The sequence below is a fragment of the Oncorhynchus clarkii genome, chromosome 33 (genome assembly GCF_045791955.1).
Source record: "Oncorhynchus clarkii lewisi isolate Uvic-CL-2024 chromosome 33, UVic_Ocla_1.0, whole genome shotgun sequence".
Taxonomy (NCBI): Eukaryota; Metazoa; Chordata; class Actinopteri; order Salmoniformes; family Salmonidae; genus Oncorhynchus; species Oncorhynchus clarkii.
This window is the reverse complement of record NC_092179.1, coordinates 14,034,184-14,057,453: the sequence shown is the minus strand read 5'-3', so window position 1 is coordinate 14,057,453 and position 23,270 is coordinate 14,034,184. Positions and strand designations below refer to the sequence as shown.

The 23,270-nt window shown below is 44.7% G+C and overlaps 1 protein-coding gene across 12 annotated transcripts in view; it reads right to left on the bottom strand.

Annotated features, from left to right (window-relative positions):
* LOC139392517 (DENN domain-containing protein 5B-like) overlaps positions 1–23,270 on the bottom strand; it is a 76,884-nt gene that overhangs the window by 21,211 nt on the left and 32,403 nt on the right. For all 12 annotated transcript variants that reach the window (XM_071140559.1, XM_071140550.1, XM_071140553.1 and 9 more), the window contains 3 exons: positions 17,850–17,959; positions 13,714–14,398; positions 2,301–2,488 (listed from right to left, as the gene is read on the bottom strand). In XM_071140559.1, the coding sequence (XP_070996660.1) occupies positions 2,301–2,488; positions 13,714–14,398; positions 17,850–17,959 (983 nt within the window). The remainder of the gene's footprint in view (positions 1–2,300; positions 2,489–13,713; positions 14,399–17,849; positions 17,960–23,270) is intronic.

The following is a 23,270-nucleotide window of genomic DNA, read 5'->3' as shown; positions in this document are numbered from 1 at the left end:
GTGTTTACTATTTAATGAAGCTGCCAGTTCAGGACTTGTGAGGCGTCGGTTTCTCAAAATAGACTAATGTACTTGTCCTCTTGCTCGGTTGTGCACCGGGGCCTCCCACTCTCCATATATATTCTGGTTAGAGCCAGATTGCGCTGTTCTGTGAAGGGAGTAGTACACAGCGTTGTACGAGACCTTCAGTTTCTTGGCAATTTCTCGCATGGAATACCCTTCATTTCTCAGAACAAGAATAGACTTTAGAGTTTCAGAAGAAAGCTCTGTTTCTGGCCATTTTGAGCCTGTAATCGAACCCACAAAGGCTGATGCTCCAGATACTCAACTAGTCTAAAGAAGGCCAGTTGTATTGCTTCTTTAATCAGAACAACAGTTTTCAGCTGTGCTAACAATTGCAAAAGGGTTTTCTAATGATCAATTAGCTAATCCAAGTTGATCATTTTAAAAGGCTGACACAACGTGCCATTGGAACACAGGAGTAATGGTTGCTGATGACAGGCCTCTGTACGCCTATGTAGATATTCCATAAAAAAATCTGCCGTTTCCAGCTACAACAGTCATTTACATTAACAATGTCTACACTGTATTTCTGATCAATGATGTTATTTTCTTTCAAAAACAAGGACAATTCTAAGTGACCTCAAACTTTTGAACGGTATACACATGCTGTGTTATAGTGTATACTTCCAGGCTCTACTGTCCCTGTGAGAGGATGACTAGGGGTTCCTGTACACCTGAATACATGACATTAGCATTTACTGTCTGGCATCTGAAACGCTGGCTTTTCCACCAATTGACTATAGTTTTATAACAGCATTTGCTAGGCTCCAAATGTGCATTTCAAAACATTTTCTTCTCTGTGTACTTCTGGGTCCAGGTTTGACTCCATGTGCATTGCTCTGTGAGGGCTGAATCAGCCATCTGTGCACAGATCTGACCTGACGTGGATTGGCTTAACGGAGGTTTATTTAGGTAGTGGAGAAGACTGCAGGCCATCCGCCTGATTTACGAGATGAGGAAAATGGAGCACGCACCCCCGCTGGGTGATTGTACAGGCATACAATGTTTGGCCTAGTTTCGGGTTAAAAGACATTGGTTCCTCTTTCGCATTAATAAGAAAGGATGGAGGATCAAGATGGACAAACTGATATGAAACGGTTGGTATTCATGAGTGTGTGCATGTACTTGTTTGCTATTTGCTATGCAAACATGACTAATATGATTAGGAGACAAATTATTGTTCTGCCATTTGAAATGGAAATGAGATTCATTCTTTCTACAGAGCCAGGGTTAAAAAAAAGTATTTCATTCATTCATTCACATCCTCTCTCTATGATCCTTCCCTTCTTTCCGTTTGCTTTCAGCCGTCCATTTCTACGTCATCCTCCTCACTTCAAAGAATCATTCAGAAATGGAGATATTTCTAAATTAAAACATTTGGCACCGTGTGATCTTTAAGGGAGGATCCGGAGGAACACAAAAGGGCAGAAAATTGGATTGTGAGGAGGAGGCAGGAGCAGCACCAGGGAACGCCATCGGATGCTGCACTGACTCAGATAATTAGCATCCATATGGAATGGGCCAGATTAATGAGCGGTGGGAGTGGGGGAGAGCCCTGAAGCTGGGAATTTCTTTGGGATGTTCCAGACCATTAGGAGTCTTATCTTGTACACACACACACACACACACACACACACACACACACACACACACACACACACACACACACACACACACACACACACACACACACACACACACACACACACACACACACACACACACACACACACACACACACACACACACACACACACACACACACACACACACACACACACACACACACACACACACACACACACACACACACACACACACACGAGGGTTCCATCACTTTCACTGTCTGAGGAGGTCGCTTGAGCCTTTCCAGAGAATTATCAGTTTGAGTTGAGTTCCTTCTACAAAAGAACAATAGGGGGCTATGCAAACACATTGGGCTGCGAGTGATACTTCTATTGGGTTTTATCTCCAATAGACTAAAATAACCTTTCAACAGACGTTCCTCTACAATAAGGAGTCTGAAAGCTGCATTTCCACTTCCCGCTCAGTCTGAATAGGAGGCAGGTAGTCTGTCTGTGTGCGTGGGAGGCACATTGTGGAGAGTCAGGGTTGGATGGCATTGGACAGTGTGCATTGAGCAACAATGAGTCCTTACTGTAACTGCCTACTGCATGAGACACACACTTACAAATAAAAAAACAGACCCAGTCTCACACACAGTCACAGAGACACACCTCCTGTGGCAGCTCTAGTTTGGAGCGGTCGGTGCCCTCCTTGGACTGCAGGCCCATGAGGTAGGGCACGGGGGCATCCAGGAAGTGCAGCAGTGACGCGGGTAGGATGGGCACGTAGACATGCTGCCACTGGAACGGGAAGAGCAAGGTGGTGATGCCCTCCGCAACTGTCATCAACCGCTGGTAGTCTGGAGAGAGGTAAGGTGAGGGAAGGGAGAGAAGTTGGGAGGGGGAGAGGTGGAGGAAAAAGGAGGATGGAGTGAGTGATTGGAAAGGTGGATGGGAGGGGGGAGGGGTAATACAAGGGAGATGTTAGAGGAGGGAGGAGAGAAGAAGGTGCAGAGAATAACTTTAAATCAACAGATCAAAATTGAATCTGGGGGCAATACGGGATGAAAGAAATTCTGTTCTGATGGATTCAATTTAAATCACCATTCTCTGTGTGTGTGTGTGTGTGTGTGTGTGTGTGTGTGTGTGTGTGTGTGTGTGTGTGTGTGTGTGTGTGTGTGTGTGTGTGTGTGCAGTACGTGTGTGTGTTGGCCCGCACTGGTTCCTGATTAAAGATTAGGATCAGTGGTCTCACCCTGGCTTTGGTACTGAGGTTCAGGAGTTCCATCATCAGATATGAATAAAATGATCAGACCGCAAGCCTGACTGACCTCCATAATAAAACGGCACGCTATACCAATTTATCCACGCAACCCCTCTCCCTCTACCCTTTTCTCCATCCCTCACTCGCTTGCTTTCACTCTCGCCGCTGCTCAGGCACAGAGGTTCTGTGTACTTTCATTCAAAATGCATTACACTTTTCAAGGTCGACAAAGCATTAAACAAAGACCTAGCCAATTTACATTCTACAAGAGAACTAGGGGACCTGGCATTTGTATATTGCGTGTGTGTGAGCGACTGTGTGTGAGCGACTGTGTGCGAGCATCTACCTTGCCTCAAAGTCTGTCTGCAACTTGACCATCTTGCCATAAACACACAGACCAGCGCATGCGTCTCACACACAGATGGACGGACAGACACTAATTTACCCTCTCTCTATTCCCAATTCGCCCCCTCCCCCTGTACGCATACAAGGTCTCAGGTCAGGGAAAGACAGCTAGATGCATTGGACATTACACTGGACTAAACACTGCACATACAATATATTCCAATACAGAGGATGGATCCAGACTGGCTATATCTACTCTCTGTTCCGGAGACCAATGGTCGGTTACTGTGTATTAGACAGAGTGGCTGTAAGGATCCAGATGCTCTTCCAGAGAGCTGAAAAACAGCTCCACTTTAGCATCTCCTCCCCTCGGTCTCATGAGCAACTAATCATACTAATAACACACTAACACTGTGCAGAGAGCACACCAGACCTGGCCATTCATCAGTGTGTGTGTGTGTGTGTGTGTGTGTGTGTGTGTGTGTGTGTGTGTGTGTGTGTGTGTGTGTGTGTGTCCATTAGCCAGTGTCTGCACCTCAAATTCTCAATTTTGAGGCCTAGCTACAAACAAGTCATTAGGAACAGAACAGGGGTGCTTGCAGTTGAAATTGTAATGATGTTATATATATATATATATATATATATATATAAAGTATTTAGTCAGCCACCAATTGTGCAAGTTCTCCCACTTAAGAAGATGAGAGGCCTGTAATTTTCATCATATGTACACTTCAACTATGTCAGAGAATCACTCTGAGAGCCATCAGGTGACCACTTACACATTGTAGCCGCTTACGGGTATTCTTCAACATAAAGGCGTAAAACTATGTCACAATGCTGTAGACACCTTGGAGAATACATAGACAAAGTAATCTGGTTGCTAGCCCATTCACCGCTCAATAGGGATGCATTGGAACGCAGAGCTTTCAAAACATGAGGCACTTCCGGATTGGATTTCGCTCAGGCTTTCGCCTGCAATATCAGTTCTGTTATACTCACAGACAATATTTCTACAGTTTTGGAAACTTTAGAGTTTCCAAAACTATCCTAAGCTGTCAATTATATGTATATTCTATCATCTTGTCCTGACAAAATATCCCGTTTACTTTGAGAACTTTATTTTTCCAAAAAGGAAAATACTGCACCCTAGTCACAAGAGGTTGGCTCCTCTGTCCTCCACTCGTTACCTGTATTAATGGCACCTGTTTGAACTTGTTATCAGTATAAAATACACCTGTCCACAACCTCAAACAGTCACACTCCAAACTCCACTATGGCCAAGACCAAAGAGCTGTCAAAGGACACCAGAAACAAAATTGTAGACCTGCACCAGGCTGGGAAGACTGAATCTGCAATAGGTAAGCAGCTTGGTTTGAAGAAATCAACTGTGGGAGCAATTATTAGGAAATGGAAGACATACAAGACCACTGATAATCTTCCTCGATCTGGGGCTCTATGCAAGATCTCACCCTGTGGGGTCAAAATGATCACAAGAACGGTGAGCAAAAATCCCAGAACCACACGGGGGGACCTAGTGATTGACCTGCAGAGAGCTGGGACCAAAGTAACAAAGCCTACCATCAGTAACACACTACGCCACCAGGGACTCAAATCCTGCAGTGCCAGACGTGTCCCCCTGCTTAAGCCAGTACATGTCCAGACCCGTCTGAAGTTTGCTAGAGAGCATTTGGATGATCCAGAAGAAGATTGGGAGAATGTCATATGGTCAGATGAAACCAAAATATAACTTTTTGGTAAAAATTCAACTCACCGTGTTTGGAGGACAAAGAATGCTGAGTTGCATCTAAAGAACATCGTACCTACTGTGAAGCATGGGGGTGGAAACATCACGCTTTGGGGCTGTTTTTCTGCAAAGGGACCAGGACGACTGATCCGTTTAAAAGAAAGAATGAATGGGGCCATGTACCGTGAGATTTTGAGTGAAAACCTCCTTCCATCAGCAAGGGCATTGAAGATGAAACGTGGCTGGGTCTTTCAGCATGACAGTGATCCCAAACACACCGCCCGGGCAACGAAGGAGTGGCTTCGTAAGAAACATTTCAAGGTCCTGGAGTGGCCTAGCCAGTCTCAAGATCTCAACCCCATAGAAAATCTTTGGAGGGAGTTGAAAGTCCGTGTTGCCCAGCAACAGCCCCAAAACATCACTGCTCTAGAGGAGATCTGCATGGAGGAATGGGCCAAAATACCAGCAACAGTGTGTGAAAACCTTGTGAAGACTTACAGAAAACGTTTGACCTCTGTCATGGCCAACAAAGGGTATATAACAAAGTATTGAGAAACTTTTGCTATTGACCAAATACTTATTTTCCACCATAATTTGCAAATAAATACATTAAAAATCCTACAATGTGATTTTCTGGATTTTTTTTCTCATTTTGTCTGTCATAGTTGAAGTGTACCTATGGTGAAAATGACAGGCCTCTCATCTTTTTAAGTGGGAGAACTTGCACAATTGGTGGCTGACTAAATACTTTGTATATACACTGCTCAAAAGGGAACACTAAAACAACACATCCTAGATCTGAATGAATGAAATATTCTTATTAAATACTTTTTTCTTTACATAGTTGAATGTGCTGACAACAAAATCACACAAAAATGATCAATGGAAATCAAATTTATCAACCCATGGAGGTCTGGATTTGGAGTCACACTCAAAATTAAAGTGGAAAACCACACTACAGGCTGATCCAACTTTGATGTAATGTCCTTAAAACAAGTCAAAATGAGGCTCAATAGTGTGTGTGGCCTCCACGTGTCTGTATGACCTCCCTTCAATACCTGGGCATGCTCCTGATGAGGTGGCGGATGGTCTCCTGAGGGATCTCCTCCCAGACCTGGACTAAAGCATCCGCCAACTCCTGGACAGTCTGTGGTGCAACGTGGCATTGGTGGATGGAGCGAGACATGATGTCCCAGATGTGCTCAATTGGATTCAGGTCTGGGGAACGGGCGGGCCAGTCCATAGCATCAATGCCTTCCTCTTGCAGGAACTGCTGACACACTCCAGCCACATGAGGTCTAGCATTGTCTTGCATTAGGAGGAACCCAGGGCCAACCGCACCAGCATATGGTCTCACAAGGGGTCTGAGGATCTCATCTCGGTACCTAATGGCAGTCAGGCTACCTCTGGCGAGTACATGGAGGGCTGTGCGGGCCCCCAAAGAAATGCCACCCCACACCATGACTGACCAACCGCCAAACCGGTCATGCTGGAGGATGTTGCAGGCAGCAGAACGTTCTCCACGGCGTCTCCAGACTGTCACATCTGTCACATGTGCTCAGTGTGAACCTGCTTTCATCTGTGAAGAGCACAGGGCGCCAGTGGCGAATTTGCCAATCTTGGTGTTCTCTGGCAAATGCCAAACGTCCTGCACGGTGTTGGGCTGTAAGCACAACCCCCACCTGTGGACATCGGGCCCTCATACCACCCTCATGGGGTCTGTTTCTGACCGTTTGAGCAGACACATGCACATTTGTGGCCTGCTGGAGGCCATTTTGCAGGGCTCTGGCAGTGCTCCTCCTGCTCCTCCTTGCACAAAGGCGGAGGTAGCGGTCCTGCTGCTGGGTTGTTCCCCTCCTACGGCCTCCTCCACGTCTCCTGATATACTGGCCTGTCTCCTGGTAGTGCCTCCATGCTCTGGACACTACGCTGACAGACACAGCAAACCTTCTTGCCACAGCTCGCATTGATGTGTCATCATGGATGAGCTGCACTACCTGAGCCACTTGTGTGGGTTGTAGACTGTCTCATGCTACCACTAGAGTGAAAGCACCGCCAGCATTCAAAAGTGACCAAAACATCAGCCAGAAAGCATAGGAACTGAGACGTGGTCTGTGGTCACCACCTGCAGAACCACTCCTTTATTGGGGGTGTCTTGCTAATTGCCTATAATTTCCACCTGGAAATTATGTGAAATGTGTTGTCAATCAGTGTTGCTTCCTAAGTGGACAGTTTTATTTCACAGAAGTGTGATTGACTTGGAGTTACATTGTGTTGTTTAAGTGTTCCCTTTATTTTTTTGAGCAGTGTATATATATATCATCCTGCCTCCCATGGGGATGACTAAAGACACATGATAGATAGGAGTAATAATACTCTCATAAAAGAATTGCACCACAGGACACGCAGAAAATGGAATGAGAGTCATGTAGAGGCACTGTGAAAGCGTGGTTTGAGGATCACAGTAACGCATTATATGATTGGATGCCAGATAAGAAAAGGGAGACAGAGAAATGAGATGAAGACCAACACACAGAGAAAGTGTGGTAGCGAAAGAGCGAGACGGAGTGAGAAAGAGTGGGAGAAACCGAGAGAAAGAGAACTAAAAGGAGAGTGTGAGAGTTGCTGAGTAAACTTTCTAGCTCATCTGTGGTGCACTGCACACCCACACACTCGTACAATAACACACTGACCGTACGTACACAAGCCAAACGCTCACACTGCAATACTCAATTATGTATGAGGGGAAACCTAGTAGAGCTGCAGATAACTTGGGACTTTTACATGGCTTTACTTAAGCAATGCATAAAATAAAAGGAAACTACACAGCAAACTAATACCCATGTATTTATATTGCATAAATGCACCAATTTGCCCTTCAGCTTCTAGTCTACCAAAGAAACGCTTGCTATCATTTTAGCGGTAACTACTTCAAAGTGCCGCCAACATGCCCTTTTGGCATTCCCTGTGGGAAACCAGTCGCTCTGAAATGAACAGTGCAATAGAACCACAACAAGGAACATGAGAGAACAAAAATCAGGAGAACCTAGTTTATAACCAAACATCACAAGCCTCTGCATGTTGAGGGTTTTGACTTGGCACAGCCTGCTCTGTGATGGAGAAAGATAGTGATTCTCATTAAAGGATGAGTCACAGTACTTTACTCGTGTCTCAGCAACTCTATCCCCACTTTCCTTCCTCTCTCATCCACTGTTATGACCGTATTATGTGAAGATAAGTTTATTTTACCTTTATTTACCTAGGCAAGTCAGTTAAGAACAAATTCTTATTTATTTTCAATAACGGCCTAGGAACAGTGAGTTAACTGCCTTGTCCAGGGGCAGAACGACAGATTTGTACCTTGTCAGCTCGGGGATTCGAACTTGCAACCAACGCTCTAACCACTAGGCTACCCTGCCGCCCACTTGCAGACTTGTTTTCGAGTTGCTGTGCGTTTTGTTGCCAACCTGTTTTGCTACCTGACAAATTTACGGTTTTTACTTTTTAATTACCGTTGAGATAATATATATATATATATTATTTTTTTTCCTCAACTTTTTCACTCCGGACGCTTTATCTGGACACGATTCGTCAGGACCTCCAACAGCCGAAGCTAAGTAGTAACATTAACATGATGCCTTCTAATTGCAGTCGCTGTACTCGCCTTACGGCGAGGATAGCTGTGCTACAAGCTCAGCTTCAGACGCAATCGTTAGGCAAGGGTAATTTCAGTGTAGTAAAGGATGAAACAGCGTCTGTGCCACCAGTAAGTACAGATAGTAGTATAAATCCCCTGGCACAGTCCCCGCAGCCGGACAACTTTCTCACGGTTTCTGGAAGGAAATGCTGTAGGAACGCTCAACCGGTGTCGCTCATTCAGCCGACAGAAACTTTCAACCGGTTTTCCCCATTAAGCAGCGGGTCGGAGTCAGAGGCCGAGTCTTCTCTGGTCTCTACTCCTCCCGTTACGGGGTCTGAGACACCGAAGCTTCCCACCATTAGCTCTGACAAATTGAAGACTCTAGTCATTGGCGACTCCATTACCCGCAGTATTAGACTTAAAACGAATCATCCAGCGATCATACACTGTTTACCGGAGGGCAGGGCTACCGACGTTAAGGCTAATCTGAAGATGCTGGCTAAAGCTAAAACTGGCGCGTGTAGAGAGTATAGAGATATTGTTATCCACGTCGGCACCAACGATGTTAGGATGAAACAGTCAGAGATCACCAAGCGCAACATAGCTTCTGCGTGTAAATCAGCTAGAAAGATGTGTCGGCATCGAGTAATTGTCTCTGGCCCCCTCCCAGTTAGGGGGAGTGATGAGCTCTACAGCAGAGTCTCACAACTCAATCGCTGGTTGAAAACTGTTTTCTGCCCCTCCCAAAAGATAGAATTTGTAGATATTTGGCCCTCTTTCTGGGACTCACCCACAAACAGGACCAAGCCTGACCTGCTGAGGAGTGACGGACTCCATCCTAGCTGGAGGGGTGCTCTCATTTTATCTACCAACATAGACAGGGCTCTAACTCCTCTAGCTCCACAATGAAATAGGGTGCAGGCCAGGCAGCAGGCTGTTAGCCAGCCTGCCAGCATAGTGGAGTCTGCCACTAGCACAGTCAGTGTAGTCAGCTCAGCTATCACCATTGAGACCGTGTCTGTGCCTCGACCTAGGTTGGGCAAAACTAAACGTGGCGGTGTTCGCCTTAGCAATCTCACTAGGATAAAGACCACCTCCATTCCTGTCATTATTGAAAGACATCATGATACCTCACATCTCAAAATAGGGCTACTTAATGTTAGATCCCTTACTTCAAAGGCAATTATAGTCAATGAACTAATCACTGATCATAATCTTGATGTGATTGGCCTGACTGAAACATGGCTTAAGCCTGATGAATTTACTGTGTTAAATGAGGCCTCACCTCCTGGCTACACTAGTGACCATATCCCCCGTGCATCCCGCAAAGGCAGAGGTGTTGCTAACATTTACGATAGCAAATTTCAATTTCTGGCCTGGTTTAGATCTTATCTGTCGGAAAGATATCAGTTTGTCTCTGTGAATGGTTTGTCCTCTGACAAATCAACTGTAAATTTCGATGTTCCTCAAGGTTCCGTTTTAGGACCACTATTGTTTTCACTATATATTTTACCTCTTGGGGATGTTATTCAAAAACATAATGTTAACTTTCACTGCTATGCGGATGACACACAGCTGTACATTTCAATGAAACATGGTGAAGCCCCAAAATTGCCCTTGCGGTCTGCCTACCCATGTCAGAGACGCAGACTCGGTCTCAACCTTTAAGTCTTTACTGAAGACTCATCTCTTCAGTGGGTCATATGATTGAGTGTAGTCTGGCCCAGGAGTGGGAAGGTGAACGGAAAGGCTCTGGAGCAACGAACCGCCCTTGCTGTCTCTGCCTGGCCGGTTCCCCTCTTTCCACTGGGATTCTCTGCCTCTAACCCTATTACAGGGGCTGAGTCACTGGCTTACCGGGGCTCTCTCATGCCGTCCCTGGAGGGGGTGCGTCACCTGAGTGGGTTGATTCACTGATATGGTCATCCTGTCTGGGTTGGCGCCCCCCCCCTTGGGTTGGCGCCCCCCCCCCTTGGGTTGTGCCGTGGCGGAGGACTTTGTGGGCTATACTCGGCCTTGTCTCAGGATGGTAAGTTGGTGGTTGAAGATATCCCTCTAGTGGTGTGGGGGCTGTGCTTTGGCAAAGTGGGTGGGGTTATATCCTTCCTGTTTGGCCCTGTCCGGGGGTGTCCTCGGATGGGGCCACAGTGTCTCCTGACCCCTCCTGTCTCAGCCTCCAGTATTTATGCTGCAGTAGTTTGTGTCGGGGGGGCTAGGGTCAGTTTGTTATATCTGGAGTACTTCTCCTGTCCTATTCGGTGTCCTGTGTGAATCTAAGTGTGCGTTCTCTAATTCTCTCCTCTCTCTCGGAGGACCTGAGCCCTAGGACCATGCCCCAGGACTACCTGACATGATGACTCCTTGCTGTCCCCAGTCCACCTGACCGTGCTGCTGCTCCAGTTTCAACTGTTCTGCCTTATTATTATTCGACCATGCTGGTCATTTATGAACATTTGAACATCTTGGCCATGTTCTGTTATAATCTCCACCCGGCACAGCCAGAAGAGGTCTGGCCACCCCACATAGCCTGGTTCCTCTCTAGGTTTCTTCCTAGGTTTTGGCCTTTCTAGGGAGTTTTTCCTAGCCACCGTGCTTCTACACCTGCATTGCTTGCTGTTTGGGGTTTTAGGCTTGGTTTCTGTACAGCACTTTGAGATATCAGCTGATGTACGAAGGGCTATATAAATAAATGTATTCTCTCCGCCCGATGTTGACCTCAGCTGAACTACATGGGGGGAGGGGGTGATTTCAGGCAGAGATTATGGGAGTGTTCAACTCTATTTCACAGCACCCTCCAATACTGCTTTACAATATTTTACACAACACCCTCCATTGGATGTTATTGCTTGATAAGTAGGGGAATGCATTGAATTGTCATCATCTGCAAACGTCCAATACAGATACAGTTGACCACAATGCTGCGGAGGCCAAGTGAAAAATGCTAACAGAAGAGACAAAAGATCGGCATCTGTGTTTCAAGGCTGAACATATGAAACGAGGCAACTCATAGTGAAACTGTCAGTCATTGGGACTGGTCCCTATCAGACAGTGTCAGAAGGGAAGAGACAAGCCAACAATGGTTAACAACAGAAACCAGGTCCGCTCATTTTCATACTAACGCTATGCTTTTGATCAACCACCTTACTGGGCGCTCTGACTGACTAAGTCTCTCTGGATGAATGCAGGGAATTTTCTGCTATTGAAATCCTTGGGCAGGTCGCCTAGGCGTTTTTTTTCTGGTCGCCTAAAGTTCGGGATGGAAAAGCGCTTTCAGTGTCAACTTAAACCAGATATAATGTATGTTTAGAAGATATTGGAGCTATATATGTTTTATTATATAATCTTTGAGAACTAACAATCACCAAAATAAAAGTATAAAAGAGAATTTTCCCCAAAAAATGATTTTAGCTCTAAAACAGCAACCTTTCTCTCAACTGCATGTCAAAATGCTTAGCTCCATGGAGAAATGTAGACTTGTCAGAAAGTTGCTTAAAAATGACAAAGTCTCTCTACACCGCCAAGAGGCCTCATCATGTTGCTCTAAAACTCTGCTCCTGGAATGACTAAAATATAAAATGACTGATTAATCATCTTATTAATTACATCTCAGACCCACGCCCTCCACAGAGCTGCAGGATTGGACTAAATGCCTGCTTGTCACTTCCTTCCCGTGTCTCGGCCAATGAGTGAGCGAGGATCATGGTGGCCACTGGGCAGGTTCCGTCTGTTGTAAATTCATGGGTTGTTGATGGATAATATATGGCCAAACTTGTCACATTAACACACATGCTGCATCCTATTCACAATATTGTGCACTAGTTTTGACCAGAGCCCAATGTGCCCTGGTCAAAGATAGTCTGCAAAATAGGGAATAGGGTGCATTGGGACCCATCCACAGAACATTTTATAGATGCAGTTTCCGTGCAACAACCCTTCCATCAAATTGCCTCCAGGCAAATCAAGCACAGTGTTTTTATTATAGAGAAATTAGAATGCCTTTTAGCAGCCGCGTCGCAGGGTAGGCGCTAGATGGGATGCCTTCAACGCTTCCCGGTGAAAAATGAGGAACATTAAAATGTTACTGGAAATGTTTTTCATTCGGAAAGAGGTTTTAAATTATTTTGTTTCAGAAGCGATTCCATCTGACAGTTGGTTTGATAAATTAAACATGGGAGATCATTTCTCATCAAAGGATAGATGAGTGGGGATGGATGAGCGCGAAGGGGTGGATGAGGATGAGTGGTAGGAGGAGGGAGAGGCCCGTCTGTCACTTTTCTCTCAAGCAGACAGAAATGGCATGGTGCTAGTAACAGTGGAGTCCCTTTGTTTGACTGCTATCAACCCAACTAATGAACTCCCATGCATTACAGATAATTACATTAGAGACATTAAGCTCCAAACAACTCTAAAACAAAACAAGAACCACTTAATGGAAACTCACAACCATTCATTCATTATGCAAGACTAGTTTCCACTCCAAAAGGATGTCAATGGACCAGGACCACCCAATCAAACATTCAACACACAATAAGCTCTCTCGTTGTCTCTTTCTCTGCAACAGTCAGATAATGGCATCCTGTAGTGTAGTCTACTGTAATCTACAGTGAAGTCTATGGCAGATACAGTCAGTCTTGGCCTGACGTCTACAGACTACTGTCTGTCTGGCCGTTTGCCCTTTGACTGACCATGCTTTCTAATCCCAGCCACTACCCTGCTGCTGTCCAGTCAGTCAACCCGCATAACTCCAGTCCCAGGGAGAGGAACAGCTCTCTACCCCACCCAGATTACAGTAGTCTAATCCTAAACTAATTTGGGCCAGGGAGTCAAGGACAGGCCTGGACCACAGATTACACCCCAGTAATGACACAGCCAGTCATGTTCCATTGGCTCCAGCTGAGGTGATGTGTTGAGGAATAGGGAGGATTGACTTATCCGAACCATCCCCCAACCTGGTATCTGTCATCACCATACCACCTGGCTGGAGAAGCAACTCCCACTCAACAACCTGCTGCCAAGGAATGTAGAGGCAGAGAGGAGTGTGTGTGTGTGTGTGTGTGTGTGTGTGTGTGTATGTATAATAAGCGTCCCTTACCCTGTGAGTAGAGCAGAATCTGCATCTCCAGCAGGGTACAGTTGAACAGCTGCACCAGGTTCTCTACCCCCAGCAGAGGGAAGGTCTGGCCCAGAGGGAAGTCAGCCAGAGGCAGCTCCCCGGGCCCAGGACGCTGACACACGATGGGCTCGTACACCCCGTGGAACTTCAGCGAGCGCCCCGGAGGGGGCAGGGGCACCTCGTACAGGATGTTGTGCACGTAGCTCTCCAGGGGGAGGGGCGGAGGCAAGGAGGCCGTGACGGCCCGGTGCACCTGGGACAGGAAACGGCGGCAGGCATGCATGAAGGGCATGGGCGTGATCAGACACAACGCCTTGGAGACGTAGAGCGTGTCACGTGACGCGTCGTAGCCGCCGCACGCCGCCGACCGGCACGAGGATGAAGACGGAGAATCTGCTTCGTCGAGGCTGCTAGCCAGAGAGTCCATACTGGAGGAAGAGGAGGAAGAGGAGGAGGGGGTGGCGGAGGAAGGGTTCTCGGCCTGGTGCATCTGGTAGAGGGTCTGCATGGCCGAGCAGATCTGAGGCGACGTCACCTCCTCGTAGAAGGTGTGGACGAAGCCGTAAGTGCGAGAGCCGTCCTCCCGCGTGATCAGGAACGAGTGGAACTGGGGCTCGCGGCTGTCTGCCTGTGTCCTGAAGGACAGGCCTTTGGGCATACAGAGCTACGAAGAGAGAGAGGGAGAGGGACAATAATAATAATAATGATGATTATTAATGTGGTATTAATAATTGAGATAGTTGACAGAATCAATGAGGAGGCCTTACATCAGAAACGACTAAGACTGCATGTACCAGAATGTGTGTGTGCCAGACTGTGTTGGTGTGTGTACATCTACAGTTTGAATATATGTGTGTGTGTGTGTGTGTGTGTGTGGGCGCGCGTCGCATCCCTAATCAAGTCAGCATAATCTGCTTTGATAGCAGCCCAGTCAGCAACACAGCAGCCAGCATGAAATAAAATATGGTTGATTATCTCCATTATGTTGATTTGCAGAGCTGAGCTGAATACAAAATTAATCATCACACACACAAATTAACCCCTGTCGCTAACACAGATAAACAGGCCTGTAGTTGGCCAATGTTCTGTTCAGAATGGATTATAAAAGTGGTGAGTGAATCATGGTTTCAACTGATCACTACTGACAAGATAATCACTCCCACACTACCTCAAACTGTTGTGTGGAAACCGAGAGGCAAATGAAAAACATCCGAAATGCTGCAATTTATCCCCAGAAACAAGATTCCATACGCTTCCAAATCAAATCCGTCTATCCCAAGAAATATCATGAAACCATATGGATCAAGGAAAAAATATTCCTCCCTGGAAAAGAGGGAGCGAATTCAAAACTACGTTGAAGATAAGGATAAGACAACAGGATTCTAATATCCCTTTGCAACAATGTGGCCATCTGTGCTAATGAGCAACGGAGCTGGTCCCAGATTTGTCGTCTTAACCTGCACATTTTCAACCTACTGCCGGTTGAAACTGGGGAAACATCAACAGGCGATCAAAATCAGTACAACTCTGCATGCATGTTAGAGCACATTTGCCTAAACCAACACTGCTCTGAAACACATTACACAGTATCAACAACTCAACACCGTCTGACATGTTGCATACAAGTGACTCCGTAGCACAGCAGCTTCATCTAATCCCATTGAAACACTTCCGTTGAAGTCTCCCTCAAAACTCTTCCTGTTCTAACTGTGTCTGGGGCCATCAACCTGGGCCTCAGCTCTGTTAGGCTCAAAATTACTTCAGATAGACATTTCAGAATTCCTAGCAGAACATTTCACAGTGTTCTTGAATAACCCCAGGTAATCTGTTAAACTATCCCCTTATTCCGGCACGGACACGGGAATTGTGGGGGTTCCAGGTGAGTGACCCACTGAGGAGTATGGAGCAATAAGCTTAACAAACTGAAGCACATACACATTCATATCCTCGGGCACTAGCTCGCACACACACACACACCTTCTGACTCAGGGCCCAATTAACAAGAAAATCAAATCAGTGCCAACAGCAGACTGTCTGTCTGACAGAGAGAGAGACAGAAAGAGAGAAGGAAAGAAATAAATAATAATCGAGGGAGGGATTTATGAGAAAAGGATTGGGATATGAAAAGCAATCATCAGAACGGCTTTGTTGCCAGGCCCACAGGGGCAGGAAGTGTGATTACACTAAGGTCACCCTATGAGCAGGGAGAGAAGAGATGAGAGAGGATGGACATGGAGAGTGGGAAAGGGGATATGGATGGTGGGATGGGATGTGGGATGGAGATACTATACATAGAAATGAATGGGGTTGTGTTGAGGCAAGCAGGGAGAGGGCTGAGATTCATTATGGTTCTGCCATTGGAGCCTTCATAGCTGCACTGCATTGGTGTTCCATTTCATTGGAACACACCGCACAATGGGCCATCGTTTCCATGCCGACGTAAACTGAGAACCCGATGTGAATAATTCAGCGGTTCTGACGACAGTGTGTGATGTAATGGCCAACGCCAACGGAAAAAATAGTGACCTTGCATCACGAGAGGCAACGGTCAGCAGACACCAAACGTTTCCAGGGCCTCCTCTATGGGGACTTGAGGGACAGTTATCAATGTTAGCTACCTCTACTGGGGCTCAATATGCTGGGCTAGGCAAACACACACACACACACACACACACACACACACACACACACACAGAGACATATGATCCCTCAACCACATACGCTTCAGTGTATCCAGATCCTTGAGTGACAGGTCAGCGGGACCTTTAGCAGTCTCTTCCATGACAGGTCTTGAGTGATTCAAAACATGTTTAATGTAGTCTCCTGGTTTGTAATTTCCTGCAGTGTATGGGTTATATTGGCCATCTATCACAAACCCCCAAGGAGACTTATTGCTGTTATAAACTGATTACCAACGTAATTAGAGCAGTAAAAAATACATGTTTTGTCATGCCCGTGTTATATGGTCTGATATACCATGGCTCAAACCACCAAGTTTATAAAATGTTTATAAAATGCTATAAAGCACCTTTTTTCTCATGAACGCAGATATTTGACAATATAAAGCTTTGTCTTATCAGATATTCCCTCCCCTAATGTACCCTTCCACCCTTCCCCTCCCCTTGTCCAGTCAACACGAAACAACTCAATCTAAACCAAGACTGCAGAAAAGCAACCACAGTCCGTGTAGCGCAGCCTACAAAACCCTCTGGGTAAATCCATAGAGACAGAGGGGATTTGGTGCCTTCGCCACATTACCCAGGATACCCTAGAGAGAAGGCACTGCATTGTGTCTTAATCCTGGGCCTCTCTGCTCCATTGGTGTGTGTGTGTGTGTGTGTGTGGTTTCCTAAAGCATTGGTTGGAATAATCCTAGCATGCCCTTCCTTTCCACTGTATATGATCTAAAAGGCCTTTCAATGCCTAGTTGGGGTATTGTTAGAGTCAATAGCCCCGTTTATCGTCCTCCTGTTCCCCAATAAGGTCCCTCCATCCATTCCTTCCCCCAACCCAGTTTGGTTCCCTGCTGCCCACACATTAGATATTGAATAGAGCCTGTTTATCGTCCTTCTAGTCCCCTCATTCAGGATTAAGTAGGTTACTTTCTAAATGTAATCCCTTACTAGTTGCCTGTCCAAAATTGTAATAAGTAACTTTTGGTTTACCCAAACTCAGTAATGTAATCGGATTACTTTCACTTACTTTTGGATTACTTTCCCCTTAATAGGCATTAGATGAAGACAAAAAGGATCCATCAAACGCATTTGGAGTGTCATTATATGTCCTTGACTTGTGATCAGACTTGCTCATGTGGAACAAATTTAAACTTGTCCTGATTTTCAATGCTGAATTGAATGTCACTGAGAAAACAGAAAGGTGTCATAATCTATTTTTTCCACAAACATCTAGTTCATCTAGTAATCATCTAGTTTTTCAGAAGTGTCTGTAATCTGACTACACATTTCTTTGCCGACAACATAACTGATCAGTTACTTTTTTTGTAATCAGATTATATGTAACTGATCACCCCTCAACCCTGCAATATGGTCCCTCCATCCATCCATCCGTCCATCCATCACTCAGTTTGGCTCAGAACTCAGTGATGGTTCACCCACCATGTTGACAGCATCCTGGTCGAAGGGGTTCCACTCCACGTTCTCAGGGTAGTGGGCCAGGACTTTAGACTTGAACGTCCTCTTCAGGGGGCTCTGCTCAAAGTTCTCCCCTAGAGAGGGAGAGAAAGAAAGAGGTCAAGTCTCAGGTCCAGTTGAGAGGTTTACCTGGACAACCAAGTTGACATCCAACTAAAGATATTGGTGCATGTCAAAGTGTGCGTGTGAGTGTATAAGAGGGGGATCAAAGATTGTCATAAGAGAATACTACAAGGAAGAAAACAAGCACAGGTGTATGTTGCACAGCATTCTGCCCGCCCGTCCAGCATCACTACTCTGGACGGTTCTGACTTAGAATATGTGGACAACTACAAATACCTAGGTGTCTGGTTAGACTGTAAACTCCCCTTCCAGACTCACATTAGGCATCTCCAGTCCAAAATTAAGTCTAGAATCTGCATCCTATTTCGCAACAAAGCATCCTTCACTCATGCTGCCAAACATACCCTCGTAAAACTGACTATCCTACCGATCCTTGACTTTGGCAATGTCATTTACAAAGCAGCCTATAAAACACTCTACTCAGCAAATTGGATGCAGTCTATCACAGTGCCATCCGTTTTGTCACCAAAGCCCCATATACTACCCACCACTGCGACATGTATGCTCTCGTTGGCTGTCCCTCGCTTCATATTCGTCACTAAACCAACTGGCTCCAGGTCATATACGTTTTTGCTAGGTAAAGCCCCGCCTTATCTAAGCTCACTGGTCACCATAGCAACACCCACCTGTCGCACGCGCTCCAGCAGGTATATTTCACTGGTCACCCCCCCAAAGCCAACTCCCCCTTTGGCTGCCTTTCCTTCCAGTTCTCTGCTGCCAATGACTGGAACGAACTGCAAAAATCACTGAAGCTGGAGACTCATATCTCCCTCTCTAACTTTAAGAACCAGCTGTCAAGAGTAGCTCACAGATCACTGCACCTGTACACAGCCCATCTGTAAATAGCCCATCCAACTACCTCATCCCCATACTGTTATTAATTGTATTGATTTTGCTCCTTTGCACCCCAGTATCTCTATTTGCACATTCATCTTCTGCACATCTATCACTCCAGCGTTTAATTGCTATATTGTAATTATTTCGCCACTATGGCCTATTTATTGCCTTAACTCCCTTATCCTACCTCATTTACACACTGTATATAGACTTTTGCTATTGTATTATTGACTCTATTTATTCCATGTGTAACTCTGTGTTGTTGTTTGTGTCGCACTGCTTTGCTTTATCTTGGCCAGGTCGCAGTTGTAAATGACAACTTGTTCTCAACTAGCCTACCTCGTTAAATAAAAGGTTAAATAAAAAATTACAAATTCAAATCTGGGATCTCTCATAGGTGGGATTCCTATCTGTCAGCACCTGTGCTATGAAGCTTTCCACTCCACCCCCATACAAAACAATAAATATTTCCCCTTGCCGGCCTTCCTTGTTCTGGTTCCCCTCATTTTGCTAACCTTGTGAAAAACAGCAAGGTGTAATGAACAACACATCTACATCATCATGAAGCCCCAGCCTTGATGCTAGGCTGCTAAAAGATAAAATGTTACTTGTGTAGCATTGCATCTAAATGGGGCAGCAGCCGTGTGTCTAATGGAGTATAAGCAGGACCATGTTGACTCATGTGTCAGACAACTGCACTGACTACAACAGGTCCCATAAGCAAGGAGCAGCTGGGACCATGTCATTAGCTTAGTTAAGCTAAGCAGCAATAAGATGTGTGCAATCGGAGTCTTATCCATTTCCTTCACTACTGTGTAGGGTTGCAAAGGTTCAGAAACTTTACAGTAAATTCCTGGAATTTATCCTGAACTTTTCCATGAGAAGTTAAGCCCAGGAATTTTGCTTAAATTCATCAAAAAAAGTTAGCTTATAACTGTGAACCTTTTTTGTGGGATACACAAGGCAATTCTTGTGGCATATTTTGGTTAAACTATCCCCAATTCAATGGAATTGCAACCCTCTGCATGCACAGTGCATTCTTCCATCACATGTGCAGTGCACACTTTCAATCACATGTACAGCGGATTCTCAAGATCTTGCACACTAATGAGATGCTATTGAGCCCACACTACTACACTGTCGGAGTCAAGGACTACATGCTTTCTGGTAAGTTTTGATTATAATACTGGGTGGGGTGAATATATTTTATATGACATAACAAAAAATAATTTAACTAGTAAATAGTAGCCTACAGCAAAGTGTGTTTAATCATTTCTAACTTTTTAACAATTTCTGCTAGTTAGTTTTTGCTACCATGTGGGTTTTAGCTTGCTTGAGCCTGCTAACTGAGGAGTGTTAATTCACCTGTTTCCATACATGTTTCATTTTAAAGCATGTGCAGTTGAAGTCAGAAGTTTACATACAGCTTAGCCAAACACATTTAAACTCAGTTTTTCACAATTCATGACATTTAGGTCAGTTAGGATCACCACTTTATTTTAAGAATGTGAAATGTCAGAATAGTAGAGAGAATTCTTTTTGAGCTTTTATTTCTTTCATCACATTCCCAGTGGGTCAGAAGTTGACATCCAAATACTAATTGAGTGTAAGCATTGTCTTTAAATTCTTTAACTTGGATCAAACGTGTCAGGTAGCCTTCCACAAGCTTACCACAATAAGTTGGAAGAATTTTGGCCCATTCCTCCTGACAGAGCTGGTGTAACGGAGTCAGGTTTAGGCCTCCGTGCTCACACACGCTTTTTCAGTTCTGCCCACAAATTTCTATAGGATTGAGGTCAGGGCTTTGTGATGGCCACTCCAATACATTGACTTTGTTGTCCTTAGGCCATTTTGCCACAACTTTGAAAGTATGCTTGAGGTCATTGTCCATTTGGGAGACCCATTTGTGACCAAGATTTACCTTCCTGACTGATGTCTTGAGATGTTGCTTCAATATATATCCACATAATTTTCCTCCCTTATGATGCCATCTATTTTGTGAAGTGCACCAGTCCCTCCTGCAGCAAAGCACCCTCACAACAGGATGCTGCCACCAACGTGCTTCATGGTTGGGATGGTGTTCTTCGGCTTGCAAGCCCCTCCTTTCCCTCCAAGCATAACGATGGTCATTATGGCCAAACAGTTCTGTGTTTGCTTTATCAGACCAGAGGACATTTCTCCAAAAAGTACAATCTTTGTACCCATGTGCAGTTGCAATCCATAGTCTGGCTTTTTTATGGCAGTTTTGGAGCAGTGGCTTCTTCCTTGCGGAGTGGTCTTTCAAGTTATGTCGATATAGGACTCGTTTTACTGTTGGATGTAGATACTTTTGTACCGGTTTCCTCCAGCATCTTCACAAGGTCCTTTGCTGTTGTTCTGGGATTGATTTGCACTTTTCACACCAAAGTACGTCCATCTCTAGAAGACAGAACACGTCTCCTTCCCGAGCGGTATAACAGCTGTGTGGTCCCATGGTGTTTATACTTGCGTACTATTGTTTGTACAGATGAATGTGGTACCTTCAGGCGTTTGGAAATTGCTCACAAGGATGAACCAGACTTGTGGAGGTCTACAATTGACTCAAATTATGTAAATTAGCCTATCAGAAGCTTCTAAAGACATTACATTTTTCTGGAATTTTCCAAGCTGTTTAAAGGCACATTCAGCTTAGTGTATGTAAACTTCTGACCCACTGGAATTGTGATACAGTGAATTATAAGGTAAATAATTTGTCTGTAAACAATCATTGGAAAAATTGTGTCACAAAGTACATGTCCTAACCGGCTTGCCAAAACTATAGTTAACAAGAAATTTTTGGAGTGGTTGAAAAACAAGTTTTAATGACTCCAACCTAACTTCCAACTTCAACTGTATCTTACAAAGGAGTTATTTAAGCTAAGTGCTTAACTATTCATCTGTACATGGAATTGTTTTTTTTTTTTTAACTTTTTTTTTTTGTACAGGCAAATGCCACGGGCACTATCTGATGTGTGGAGACATTTCACTGGAGCAAATGTAGAAGGAAAAGCTGTGTACATTTGCAAATACTGTGCAAAATCATGCGTGAGACTGTGGTGGGAGATCTGTCAACGTGCCCTTGAGCAGGGCATTGACCCTGGATGCTTCTGTGTGTCGCTCTGAATGGAAGTCTGTTGGATGACTGGTGTGGTGTAGTTGTTGAGTGGCTTCACTGCAAGTATATTGTATGTGTCAGATATTAAATACATTAAAAAAAGATGAGGCCTCAGAGTCTGATGTTCACGAGGTGGACATTGATAAGTTCCAGGTAGAAGACATGGAAGCCTGAGAGGAAGACAACCAAAGCTTTAGTTTCTAGACTATCATTTTACAGATGTATGTTGAAAACATTTTTGGGAGATGCGATGGATCATTGGGGATCATTCAATATTTATTTTATTTTGTTCAGTGAAATCATCCCAGGTGAAGAGTCAACTCATTTAATTAAAAAGTTGAATTTGTAACTAAATTTTTTTAGTTTTTTTCTATTGGAAGGATTTAATCATTTGCAATTATATCTACTTAAAACATGTTTATGTTTCTGTCTCCATATGATATGGTAAATATATCCAATGCAAAAAAACATCTACATTTAAATGGTATTAATATGAATTCACCTATATTTCTGTTAATTCCCACAGAGAGTTTCCACCTCTGAATATTTAACCCTACTAATGTGTGCCTTCTCTGTAGTTTCCTAGCATGGAATCACATGACCTAGTTACTACAGACATTGTCTCTTTGTCGGAGTTCAATACCAAAACTACCAAGCCATGATCATGATTGTCCAACTATTGACTGTAGCTTCCAATGGAGATATTAACTCTGTATACTAAGAAGTCTCAGAGTGGGCCATTAAATCTTAGTGCTAATCCAGGAACATTAGTTATTTAACTGTGGGTAGCCAGGTCTCCAATACTACAGCAACAACAGGGAGACTAACACCCATTGATTTTAGATAAGTGAAAAGAACCGTTAGATGGGCCGGGGTTGTATCGATCATGATGACCGTTTCCGCACCTTTTGATGATGCGAGTGAGGTCAGAGGGTCGTGGAAAGATGAGGAGAACGGAGGGAGGAGCAGAGATAGTAAGATGAATAGTCTATCACCATCAGTAAGAACGGTTGGAAGGTTACAGTGTTTCCAACACAAGATGTACATGTTGTTGATTTAGTTTGCTGTAGTAATGGGACAATCTCATGGACAGTTACCATGGCAATCTTCTCCTATACTAGTAAACAACAAAATTACATACACACACAAACAGTTCATCACCGAAGTGCGAGGGCTGGAACTGGTAGGAAATCAAACCTATTTAGATCAAAAGAGCGTTAAGAGGAGGTTGCACGCATGCACAGTCAAAGGGTGAGCTGTTGTGAGGATGATTGCAGGGCATAAACCAGCAG